The sequence below is a fragment of the Cuculus canorus genome, chromosome 16 (genome assembly GCF_017976375.1).
Source record: "Cuculus canorus isolate bCucCan1 chromosome 16, bCucCan1.pri, whole genome shotgun sequence".
NCBI lineage: Eukaryota > Metazoa > Chordata > Aves > Cuculiformes > Cuculidae > Cuculus > Cuculus canorus.
Genome location: NC_071416.1, coordinates 7,878,804 through 7,889,447, shown reverse-complemented (window position 1 = coordinate 7,889,447; position 10,644 = coordinate 7,878,804). Strand labels below are relative to the sequence as shown.

The 10,644-nt window shown below is 65.5% G+C and overlaps 2 protein-coding genes across 12 annotated transcripts; one reads left to right on the top strand and one right to left on the bottom strand.

Moving 5' to 3' along the window:
• The first annotated feature begins 814 nt into the window (after positions 1 to 814).
• Positions 815 to 7,177, top strand: LOC104060849 (latent-transforming growth factor beta-binding protein 4). 8 transcript variants are annotated; one of them, XM_054081561.1, is made up of 14 exons: positions 815 to 996; positions 2,336 to 2,485; positions 2,663 to 2,806; positions 3,075 to 3,224; positions 3,684 to 3,815; positions 4,276 to 4,398; positions 4,633 to 4,776; positions 4,901 to 5,047; positions 5,248 to 5,397; positions 5,491 to 5,835; positions 5,922 to 6,077; positions 6,389 to 6,523; positions 6,602 to 6,736; positions 7,040 to 7,177. In XM_054081561.1, the coding sequence occupies exons 1-14, from the start codon at positions 918 to 920 to the stop codon at positions 7,048 to 7,050; spliced, it is 2,001 nt and encodes a 666-aa protein (XP_053937536.1). In that variant the 5' UTR covers positions 815 to 917; the 3' UTR covers positions 7,051 to 7,177. The 8 variants fall into 8 exon arrangements, with proteins under 8 accessions (XP_053937536.1, XP_053937535.1, XP_053937532.1 ...); XM_054081560.1 differs by having other exon boundaries at positions 3,075 to 3,146; positions 6,602 to 6,726; positions 7,040 to 7,147; XM_054081557.1 differs by having other exon boundaries at positions 3,075 to 3,221; positions 6,602 to 6,726; positions 7,040 to 7,147.
• A 482-nt stretch (positions 7,178 to 7,659) lies between these two features.
• Positions 7,660 to 9,133, bottom strand: SPINT4 (serine peptidase inhibitor, Kunitz type 4). Of its 4 annotated transcripts, none has more exons than XM_054081638.1 (4): positions 8,930 to 9,133; positions 8,566 to 8,805; positions 8,056 to 8,223; positions 7,660 to 7,934 (listed from the first exon to the last, which is right to left on the bottom strand). In XM_054081638.1, exons 1-4 carry the CDS (start codon positions 9,036 to 9,038, stop codon positions 7,918 to 7,920), a joined length of 534 nt encoding a protein of 177 aa, XP_053937613.1. In that variant the 5' UTR covers positions 9,039 to 9,133; the 3' UTR covers positions 7,660 to 7,917. The 4 variants fall into 4 exon arrangements, with proteins under 4 accessions (XP_053937613.1, XP_053937615.1, XP_053937616.1 ...); XM_054081640.1 differs by having other exon boundaries at positions 8,566 to 8,763; positions 8,930 to 9,131; XM_054081641.1 differs by having other exon boundaries at positions 8,566 to 8,739; positions 8,930 to 9,114.
• Between the last annotated feature and the right edge of the window lie 1,511 nt (positions 9,134 to 10,644).

Here is a 10,644-nt window from a genome sequence, read left to right as displayed (position 1 = left end):
TGCGCGTTCCCAGGAGGTGCAGGCAGGTGCCTGCAGACATCCCTGCATGCAGGTGCTGCCCTGGGGCAGGGAGCGGCTCCCACCTCCATGCAGGTGCCCCCCAGCCACTGTTACCAGTGGTGACTGATCTGTGGATTCAGGGGCCACATAGACATCCCCTCAGCAGTCACGGACAGGTGCGCAGAAACCAGTTCCCTCGGATTCCTTGTACCTAGGAAGGGCTCATTTGCATCACGAAGTGTGAAAACTTGGTTGGAAAACAAGTCATGGGTCAGGACAGACTAAACACCTGGCCAGGGGAGGCCATGAGGAGCAGCACCCGTGTGCTGGGGGCCACAACAGGACCCAATTGCTCCCCGGTCCCAGCCCAACCCCGTCACTGTGTGGGACGCAGCTGGCCCAGGACACTGCTCCCACCCCATGATGCCAGATCCCAAGCAGTTCCACATGCGGTGGCTGTGCCCAGCTGAGCTGAGCCATGGCTGTGGGGCAGTACCACAGTGGCAGAGCCCCTCCAGTTGCTCTCACTGCCACACCGGGGCCAAGCAGGGGGTCTGCCCACAGCCTGTGCCCCAGGGAGACGAGGGGCAAGCGTGCTGGAGGGAGCCTCAGGCAGGGGTCGCAGCCAGCTGTAGCAGGGATGAGGCTGTGTGCCACAGCGACAGCAGCTGCCTGACCCCACCTGCCCTCCCCAGCCCCATGGGTCGCTCTGACCCACAAGCGGGGCTCAGCTGGAGATAAGCAGGATGGCTGGCAGGGTTCCGGTGGATTCTGGGAACTGCCCCTCCTCTTGGCCCTCCTGCCCGCAGTACGGCCAACAGCCCCGTTTCAGCTACCCCGCTACCCGGGCACCCCTGACAGAGGCTTCAGACGTGACCCGGCTCAGCTCCCACACGTGTTTTGTCCCAGGCGGCACCATGAGGCTGGCGATTTTTCTGCTCCTGGGGCTCCTCATCCTCAGGGCAGAGCCGGACACTGCACCAGAGGAGAAAGGCGGTGAGTACTGGCAGGTGATGCTGACAGCTGCCAGGCACAGGCACCCCAGCGCCCGGCCCCCTGTGCCCCTGCCACCGCCCCTCAGTCCCTGCCCGGCACATGCTGGTGGGGACCAGGTCCTGATCGGCTGCAATGCCTGCACCGCACCCCTGCTGCCTCGGGGAACCCGCTTGCACCCTGGGCTGCTTCGGGGGTGGGGGGGGGTGCACCCCCCACTGCTGTGTGCACCCCTACCAGGGAGGGGTGTCTGGGCACAGCAGTGGCTGCACGGTGAAGGTGGGAGCAGGGATGGTGCAAGGAAGGCAGGCTGGGGCTGGGCACGTGGCTGGGGGGCACAGGAACCCCTATGGTGTCTGGGCTCTGCTGCTCACACTTCCCATGTATCTCCCACCCTCACACGTGGCCCTCAGCCACCCGAAGGGACCCAGACCCCAGCGCAGGGGTTGGGGCTGCAGGTGCTGCTCCCTGGGCATAGGCGGTGCCACCCCCGCCATGGGGGATGCCAGGGCGGTTGTGCCCAGCTGCAGCACTCCTCTGCCCACCTGAGACACTGGCCAGGGTCCTTGTTTGTTTTAACCAAACAGCTGCTGTTTGGAGTGAAACCTCACGGCATCACCTCTGTTTGCAGCCCAAACACTGTGGCCCCACTGGGAGCCAGTGAGCGGTGTTTGCACAGACTGCAGCATCGACCCCCGGGCGGGCAGGGGCCAGGCACGGATGCCAGCTGAGCTCACCCACGCCTGGGCCGAGGGCAAGGTTGTCGCGGTTTTCCCAGCGTGGCCGAGATGAGCACAGACAGGGTGGCAGCAGGAGAAGAGGAGGAGGGAGCAGCAAGGAGGATGCTGCTTGCAGGGAGGATGCATGAGGCAACTGGTCACTCAGGGACAGATCCTGACCTCCAGCTGGTGTTGGCTCCATATTAGCTTCTCCTCAGCAGGGGTGGAGGCGAAGGCACATGCAGCCTTGTGCCATGCCATGCTGAGCTGTGCCACAATGTGCCATGCAGGTCTCAGTGTGGGGGTACCACAGCCCCGAGGCCGTGCCGCAGGGGAGGATGCTCCAGCCCCATCCAACCCAGGCCTCTCCTGCCATGGCTGCCTGCATTCCAGGCTCTGCCCAGCAGCCCTGGGCATTGCCACTAGCCAGGCACTGCTGCACCATGAAGAAAGATCAGCGTGAGCCCCTTCCCGGGCCCCAAGAGGCTGAGATCCTGCCAGGACCCCCTGCCTCCAGCCTGTGTTCCCCTCACCAGTCTCATCCCCCGTGACCCCACTCCCTGAGGATGGAGGGCGAGGAGCTCTGCCGCCGGCGCTGCCCTGACACCGCTGTCCCACCACAGGAGAGCTGCAGAAGCCGGGGAGGTGCCCACGGGACTTCACACGCTGCCTGCGCCTTGAGCCCCCGCTCTGTGCCAAAGACTCCAGCTGTCCTAGCCGGCACAAGTGCTGCTTCTGGGAGTGCCGGTTGCGCTGTACCCCACCGGCAGAAGGTATGGCACCACAGCATGGTCACTGGCACCACCAAACCCCTTGCCATGGAGCAGCTGTGGGATGGGGCAGGCAGACGGGTCTGGCAGGGACCCCAGCCTGGGCAGGTGTCCCGGCACTGCCCTGGGATATGGTTGGGGTGGCCTCACCTCTCTGCCTTGCGCCACTTGGTGTTGCAGAGAAACCCGGTGTGTGCCCGGCAGCAGCTCCTGAGGGGCTTTTCTACCCCTGCTCCTTCCCCTGCCTGGAGGACAAGGATTGCCTGGGGGCACAGAAATGCTGCGCGCTGGGCTGTGGCGCTGCCTGCCTGGAGCCCGTGCAGGGTAACATCTCCGCGGCGGCAGCGTGGCAGAGCCCGGCTCACTGCGGGGTGGCTGTATGGCCCCTCCGTGCCACAGACCTCTGCCATCTCCCCACCGCTGTGGGACTGAGGGACGGCCGCACGCCGCTTCCGCTACACCAGCAGCTGCCAGGAAACCCAGTGCGCTGCTGCCGCGCGTGCTGGACCACGGCGAGGGGCCGGGGACCCCTGGGGCGGGCAGGGCAGCTGGCTGGGGACACTGAGGTCTCGTGTCTGCTCTGCCCCACCAGACCAACCCAAACCTGAGGAGTGCCCCACGGCACAGCCAGGGTCAGCAGGGCCATGCTGGGAGCGATGCCGAGGTGACAGTGACTGTCCTGACAAGCAGAAATGCTGCAACAGCAGCTGTGGCCACCAGTGCTTGCCGGCAGCTGCAGGTGGTGAGATGGGATGGGACAGGCAAGGCCATGGTTTGGGGACCAGGGGTGATGCAGTGGGGCCACAGCCACCCTGAGGCACAGAGCTGTGGCAGAGTGGGGACCCCTCACTCACCAGGGTAGGCTCTGCCAGGCAGGAGAGCCTCCGCCTGTCCCCAAACTCTCACTGCTGTTCCCAGGGAAACCCAGTGTCTGCCCTGCCAGCGTCCCTCTGGGTGCTGACCTGCTGTGCACCAGCATTGCCCAGACAAGTGCACAAGGGACACGTGCTCGGGAGCGCGGTGCCACCAGGGCATTACCCGCAACACACAGAGAGGGATCAGGGTGGGGACCCACAGCACAGCTCCTGGGTGGGTGCTGGGGTGGGGAGGGGACAGCAAGGTCCCCCTGTGGCAAAGCCACCATCCTCTTCTCACCTCCATCCTGCCGGCACCGCCGGCTGGGCCGTACTCCACGGCACAGAGGATGCCAGCGCTGCACCAGCCACCCCGCAACTGCGCCACCAGCAGCAATGCCGTCAGGACCAGGACTGTCCTCAGCCTGAAGTGTGCTGTCACCAGCACTGCAGCCAGGAATGCCACGCGCACAGCCAAGGTGAGGGGGTTGGGAGCTGCCCCAGAGCTTCAGCTGCTCTGCCCTGGTCCCCGCAGCTGTGCTGCTGAGGGTGCTGGGAGCTGAGGGGCTGCAGATCTGGGGACCTGCACCCTGGCTACCTCAGCGTCCCTGGTGCCAGCTGCCCTGTGCCACGGCTGAGACCCCTCAGCATGTGCTGGGCAGACGCTGCCCCAGCCCCAAAACTCCCTGCATTTGAGAGTGGCACCAGGGGAAGAGCTGCCAGAGGGACAGGGTCTGCCCGCACCTAGAGATGTGCTGCCAGCACTGGTGCAGGGTAGAGTGTTGTGCCAAGACAGGGGCTGCCAGTGCCATGCTGCCTCTTTGGTTGCTGTGCCAGGAAGGGCTGGGGTGGGAGGTCAGGACTGGTGGGGGATATGGATGTGTCCCAGTCCCCACTGGCATCCTTGGCCCCATGAGCTGCAAGGCATCTGCCTCACAGAGGCCCCCACAGTCACGCCAGCCCAGCAGCAGGGGACGAGGTGCAGGAGCAACAGGGACTGTGGCAGCCGGGAGATGTGCTGCGGCGGCCGGTGTGCAGGGTCCTGCGGAGCTGAGCTACAAGGTAGGACATCGGGGCTGCTGAATCTGGTGAGCCACAGGGCCAGGCACGGCTCTCTCTGCAGCCCCCGTGCCCCTTGGCAGAGGGGTCCAGTGCCAGTGCTGCAGTCCCTGAGGGAGGGGAGGGAACACTGCAGTGCTGTGCTGCAAGGGATCTGCAATACTGAGGGGGCTGCCTTGCGATGGGGGCTGCATGACATCCTGGGGCACCACAGACACCCAGCGCCCTGTTCTGCAGACAAAGCCGGCTTCTGCCCGGCCCACGCCGGGCTGTTCCCCAGCTACGACTGCAGAGCCTGGTGCCAGCACGACACTGAGTGCCCCGGCGAGCAGAAATGCTGCCTGCGTGGCTGCGACTACATCTGCCTGCCCCCGTCCCAAGGTGCGAACCACTTGGTCTGGTGCTGGGCAGGGGTCCCCCATGGTCTTGGGGGGCTGCAGGTCTGGGTGGGTCAGACCCACTGTTGCCCCCCGTACCCTCAGCTCCGCTGTCTCCCACCTCCCAGAGAAACCCGGGATCTGTCCCCTGGCTGCAGAGGCGCTGGCTGCCACAGGCTCCTGCGGCACCGCCTGCGCCGAGGACTGGCAATGCCCAGGGGCTGAGAAGTGCTGCAACAGCACATGTGGCCGCGTGTGCTCAACACCTGAACAAGGTGAGGGGACAAGGACAGGGACAGTGGTGCCACATGCCACTGGGCACACTAGCAAACCTCCCACGGGACTGGACATGGGGCGGTGCTGCCACAAGGCAGGTGCTCAGAGTCCCTGGCACAGCCACCAGGGTGCCAGGAAGGTGAGTACCCGCAGTGCGGGGAGGGTGCTCATCGCTGCTGCCCCTTCCTGCTCCTCTCAGACAAACCTGGAGAGTGCCCGAAGGTGAGGCTGCAGCAGATGCTGGAGCCATGCATGGAGGAGGATTCCTGCACCCACGACAGGGACTGTCCCCGGCAGGAGAAGTGCTGCTTCTCTGGCTGCGCCATGCGCTGCACCCGCCCTGCCCGAGGTGAGTACTGGCAGCGCTGCCACTGACACAGGGCAGCAGTGCCCGGGCAGCACTGGGACCCCGCACCCTGTCCCGGGTCCCTTCCTCACACAGAGCACCCCGGGGAGTGCCCACGCACACAGCCCTGCTGGGACCCCCGGCGCAGGCGCAGGAACCAGTGCCTGGATGACAGCGTCTGCCAGCGAGAGGAGAAGTGCTGCGACACAGGCTGCGGCTGGGCATGCACGACTGTGCCCAAAGGTACAGGAGAAGCCTCTCGGGGGGGAGAGCCAAGCCCCCAGGGCAGCTGGGTGACCACAGATGACCGTGCCCCTGCAGAGAGCCGGGATGGGGCCGGCAAACGCTGTGTGGAGGAGTGTGAGGCCGACTCACAGTGTCCTCAGGGACAGAGGTGCACCAGCATTGGCTGCGGCCGCATCTGCATGGACATCCCTGGAGGTGAGAACCAGCTGGGACCTGGGGCACCGTGCAGGGGCGCCCCAAGGTGCCCCACAGTGGAGTGTCCCACAGCCAGGTGCCTGCAGCTATGTCTTGCCTTGCAGGCAGAGAGGGAGTGTGCCCCATCCCCAGGGAGATGGGGACGTGCCTGGACCTGTGCAGCTTCGACGAGGAGTGTCCCTGGGGCCACAAGTGCTGCAGCAATGGCTGCGGGCGCGTCTGCACGCCAGCCTCGCTGCAAGGTTGGCCCCTTGCACTGGGGCACAGCCCCCACCCAGCTGAGCCCGGTGGAAACAGAGCCCAGGGTCCCGCTGGCACCAACACTGTGGGGGTGTCCTGGCCCTCCTCCCCGGGGAGGACCTGGTGCTATCACTGTGCTGGAGCCCCTGCCGGGGACCGCTGAGGCAGCTGTGCCCATGGATCCTGCCCCTCCTGGCTCCAGGGACACAATCTGCCCCTGTCCTTTCCATGCCTCCCCCTCTTTCCATGCCAGTGATGAGCGTGCATGGCTTCAGCTCAGAGCCACCGCATGATTGTCCTCTCCTGCCCACAGAACGTGGTGCCTCTCTTGCACCCCAGCACAGAGCCAAGCGGTGCAGGGAGGAGTGTGAGGCCAACTCACAGTGTCCCTGGGGACAGAGGTGCATCCGTATCGGCTGCAGCCACATCTGCATGGACATCCCCAGAGGTCAGAGCCAGCCAGACCCCTGGGAGCTGTGGGGTGTCCCTGAGCCGGGTGCCCCATGGTAGGGTGCTTGCCTTGCAGGCAGAGAGGGAGTGTGCCCCACCCCCGGGGAGATGGGGACGTGCCTGGACCTGTGCAACTTCGACGAGGACTGCCCCTGGGGTCACAAGTGCTGCAGCAACGGCTGCGGCCGCATCTGCACACGGGTGCCTGGTGGTAAGGGGGCCCAGGGCCACCAAGCCAGGGCTGGCACCGGGGCACACAGGGTGCCAGTGAGAGCTGCGTGAAGGGCACAGCCCTCAGCATCCTCCTGGCACAGCAGCACCGCAGGGCTGGCTCCTGCTGCCGCCCCACCTCTCTGCTCCTATCAGAGATGTGCCTTTGGGGCAAGGGGACCCAAACGGATGCAGAGAGGGATGAAGCTCTCACCAAAGCTGGCCATGCTTTGCTGCAACCGTGGCAGCATGTCCCTCGTCCCTGCAGCCTCAGCGCTCCCTGAAAGAATTTCCTCCTTTTCAGATGCTGCATGATGGGAGAGCAGCAGCTCCACAGCACGAAGGCACCTTTTTGAAGGGACACGGGATGGCCACAGGCCTCCGCTGGCCTATCCCCTCTCCATGACCTCCAGCAATAAAGCATGCACGTGGCTGCTTCCAGCTGCCCCCGTGTCTTGGCAGCACCAGGCTGGCCCCCCAGACTCTGGAGAAGCCCCAGCATCTGCTCATCAGAGAAAGAATGGTCCCACCAGGGCTGGGGCCAGCGGCTCAGCCCACGCTGGTGTCCGTGCCACAGGGCCAGCGAAGCAGTGCAGACACAGACCTGCAGGGCCAGGGGCAGCTGCAGGGTGGGCACCACCCCGGGCATCCATTGAGGCAGGGGCCGTTCCTCACCGTTAGGTTGCATTAGCTCCCAGCCAGGACCCGTCAGCAGCTTGAGGGCAGAACTGGGCTGGCAGCCCATGCAGAGGCAATGGGAGCTGTGGCGTGGTGGCCAGGGCAACCACAGGGCTGCCATGTGGTGCTGCTGAAAGCACCCATTGCCCAGTCTCAGCAAGGGGGTCAGACCCAGGGGACGGGCACCGCCTGCTCCTGCCCCCAAGGGCAGGAAGGACAAGACCCAGACGTGCACATCCAAGGATCTGTCCTTGTATTGAAGAGTCACATCCCTAGAGGAGGGTCGGGCTCCTCCGGCCAGGCACCACAGCCACCCCATGGTGAGTGCACATCCCTGCCCTTGGGCTGGCAAGGATCCCTGGGTGAGCCACAGCCCCCAGCGTGGCCACCCTAAGCAGCAGCACTCGTTGCCACCGGCCCCATGAGGGACAGGGATGCAGCCACCAGCAGCAGCTTCCCCTGGGCAGGGGCCGCACAGAGGCCACCATGCTCCCCAGGCCAGCACTATCGGGCACCTGCAACTGAGAGACACGGAGTCAGGAGCGGGGCCAGGAGCAGCTGCCATCCACGGCACACAGCATGCGGCACGTGGCTCACAGCACATGGCTCATGGCTCATGACATGTGGCTCATGGCTAGTTACCGACGTGGGAGCAGGCGTGGAAGCACTCGCCCTCGGTTTCGAAGTTGTTCCTGTTGCCACCACAGCCGCCATAGATGAACTCCTCGCACCGCTGGCTGGAGGCATTGAAGAAGAAGCGGCGGAAGAGCGCCTTGCAGCTCCCACAGACAGAGGGCAGGTAGCAGATATCTGCGTGGTGCAAGGGGGACAGGCTGAGCTGGGGACGGGACAGGGAAGTTGCCAGGCTTTGCCCTCGGAGAGCCTGCACTGCCCTGGTCCCCTCTTACCACCAAACCCTTCCTGCTGGCAGTCAGCTCTGCACCTGCTTGCCCCATAGCCCCATGCACCAGGGGCCCGAGTGCTCCCCACTGCACAGCGTGATCCCTCCGGGGGCTGCAGGACCCAGCAAGAGCTCAGGGCACCCCAGGAAACCCCCATCCAGGCTTGCTGGGCTCATCCCTCCTGACTCTCATCCCAGTGCTTGCCGTGCCACCGCTCCGTAGCCCCATTGCCAGGGCAACAAGTCCTTACCCAGCACCGGCTCTTGGCACATGTAGCCGCACTTGCTGGGGCAGCACTTGGTGGCACCGGGGCAGCCGATGTCGCTGGTGCAGCGAGAGCAGGAAGCATCCCCGCGGCAGTCGCCACAGTCCTTGTGCAGCGGGTCCTCCACCTCCGGGATATGGTAGCAGTACCCGGGCTTCGCTGTGGGACACAGCAGCCGGGACACTGGGGAGGGCCACGGCGCAGGGCTGGGCACCTCCCAGCACCCTGGGGCCAAATCCCGGTCACCTGCAGCCCTGTGTGCCCACAGATGCCTGGCATCACGCGAGGCGGTGGCAACACCAGGCAGCAGCATCTGGAGCATCCCTGTGCCCACACTGCGCCCACTCACCCGTCCCCGGCTCCTCTCTTCCCAGCGGGTGTGGGGCCGGACCTGACCATGTGGCAAGGGGCAGCAGGGCTGCGAGGAGGAGCAGGATCTGGCCGGGCAGCAACTCCATGGTGTCCTGGGCAGCCGGGTCTGGGCCCCAGGCGCAGTGGGCTGGGATTTAAGGTGTGTTGAGGGGTGGAGGGAGCGGGGCTGGCACCCGAGCTCGGTTAATTCCTGCCATGCAGGTAAGGAGCCGCACCCAGACAGGGCCCGGCCTCCCCGGGAGCATCCCGGCCACAGCCCTCAAGCCGGGGGGACCGGTAGGACAGGAGGACTGCCCCGGTGCAACCCTTATGGAGCCCGGCTGCCAGCAGCACCGCGCCCGGGCAGGGATGGCCGCAACGCCAGTGCTTGCCCGCAGCCCTGTGGGGATGAGGCGGTGATGGGGACAGGCACAGGGAGGTCAGCGCCGGCCTCTCCGCTGCCTGTGAGTGTGGCAGTGCCACGCCAAGGCATGGAAAGCTGCCAGCTGTGGCACAGCCATTGGCCAGGGAAGAGGCTGGGGCCTGGAGTGCAGCTCCTTGAGGAAGGCTGCACGAGGGGATGTGCCCTTTCTCCTGTTCCTCGCGGGGTGGAGAGTGTTCCAGACAGGATTTGTCCCACACACAGGGCTGAGCCCACGGGCACCACCTCCCCTGCCAGCCATCACTGTGGTGGAAGGGAGGTCCCGCGGGATGGTGATGCTCCCATCCGTTCCCACCCTGAAGGCACCATGGGTCCTTTGCCGCCCACTCTGTCACACTCTCACGGCCTGGGGCCATTCCTTTCACCCACTTCCCTCCCAGGGGAAGCAGAGCCATGCCCTGGGCCCCTCGGTAGCCCCTTGCTCCTGGCATTGGGTCAGAGTCCATGCCGGTGCGAGGGGCATCCTCGGGGATGAGCCATGGCTCACAGCCTGCCCCGCTCCCGGCTGGGATCGGACCCACCGCGGTGCAGGGCTCACGGCGCTGGGCTGGGCACAGGCGGGTCCCCAGCATCCCGCCGGCACGCGTGGGCGGGCGTGGGGTGAAACCTGCCAAAAGGAGGGAGAAACAGATTAGGCTGTTCCCATGCAACAGGAATAATTGTCTTCCTAATTACTGCTGTAATTAATCTCCCAAAGGAGAAGTGGAGGGCGAGGAAGGCTCCATGGGGAGAGGCCAGGAAAGTTCCACTGGCCAGGCCTCACCGCAGCGGAAATAGCGACCGGGGTGGCCCAGGGAGCAGCCAGGAACGTGGCACCTCCCAGGGCGGGTGGCCAAGCAGGGACAGGGGCGGCAGGGACAGAGCGGGCTTCCCCCAACCACTGGGCGTCCCAGCTGGCTGCACACAGAGCACACTGGACTGCCAGGACCAATGCTCCCCAGGGCTGTCACAAGCTGGGCACTGTCCTCACTGCCCACCCAGGGACAGAGACAGCCCCAGCAGGGACATCCCCTCTGTCCCCCATCAATAGGAGAGAGGACACGCCAGTGGGAGAGGGGACACACTGATGGGAGAGGGGACACAGATAGGAGAGGGTCCCCATGCAGACGGCTGCTGGCAGGTGTGAGGTGCCGCCCAGCCAGCCTGGGCTGCAGACAGGGACACACAGGCACACGTGGTGCAGGCTGAACACTTCCCTGCACACACACACAGAGCAGAGGCTGCACACACACGCTGGCACACGTGTCCATACCCGGCCAGCTCAGATCACA

Coding starts and splice junctions, on each gene's coding strand:
- LOC104060849 (XM_054081556.1), top strand. CDS start 918: ATGAGGCTGGCGATTTTTCTGCTCCTGGGGCTCCTCATCCTCAGGGCA. Junction 5,836..5,921: donor CTGCATGGACATCCCTGGAG/GTGAGAACCAGC, acceptor AGGTGCCTGCAG/CTATGTCTTGCCTTGCAGGC. Junction 6,078..6,388: donor CACGCCAGCCTCGCTGCAAG/GTTGGCCCCTTG, acceptor TCCTGCCCACAG/AACGTGGTGCCTCTCTTGCA.
- SPINT4 (XM_054081638.1), bottom strand. CDS start 9,038: ATGGAGTTGCTGCCCGGCCAGATCCTGCTCCTCCTCGCAGCCCTGCTG. Junction 8,806..8,929: donor AAGAGAGGAGCCGGGGACGG/GTGAGTGGGCGC, acceptor ATTTGGCCCCAG/GGTGCTGGGAGGTGCCCAGC. Junction 8,224..8,565: donor GTGCCAAGAGCCGGTGCTGG/GTAAGGACTTGT, acceptor TGCACCACGCAG/ATATCTGCTACCTGCCCTCT.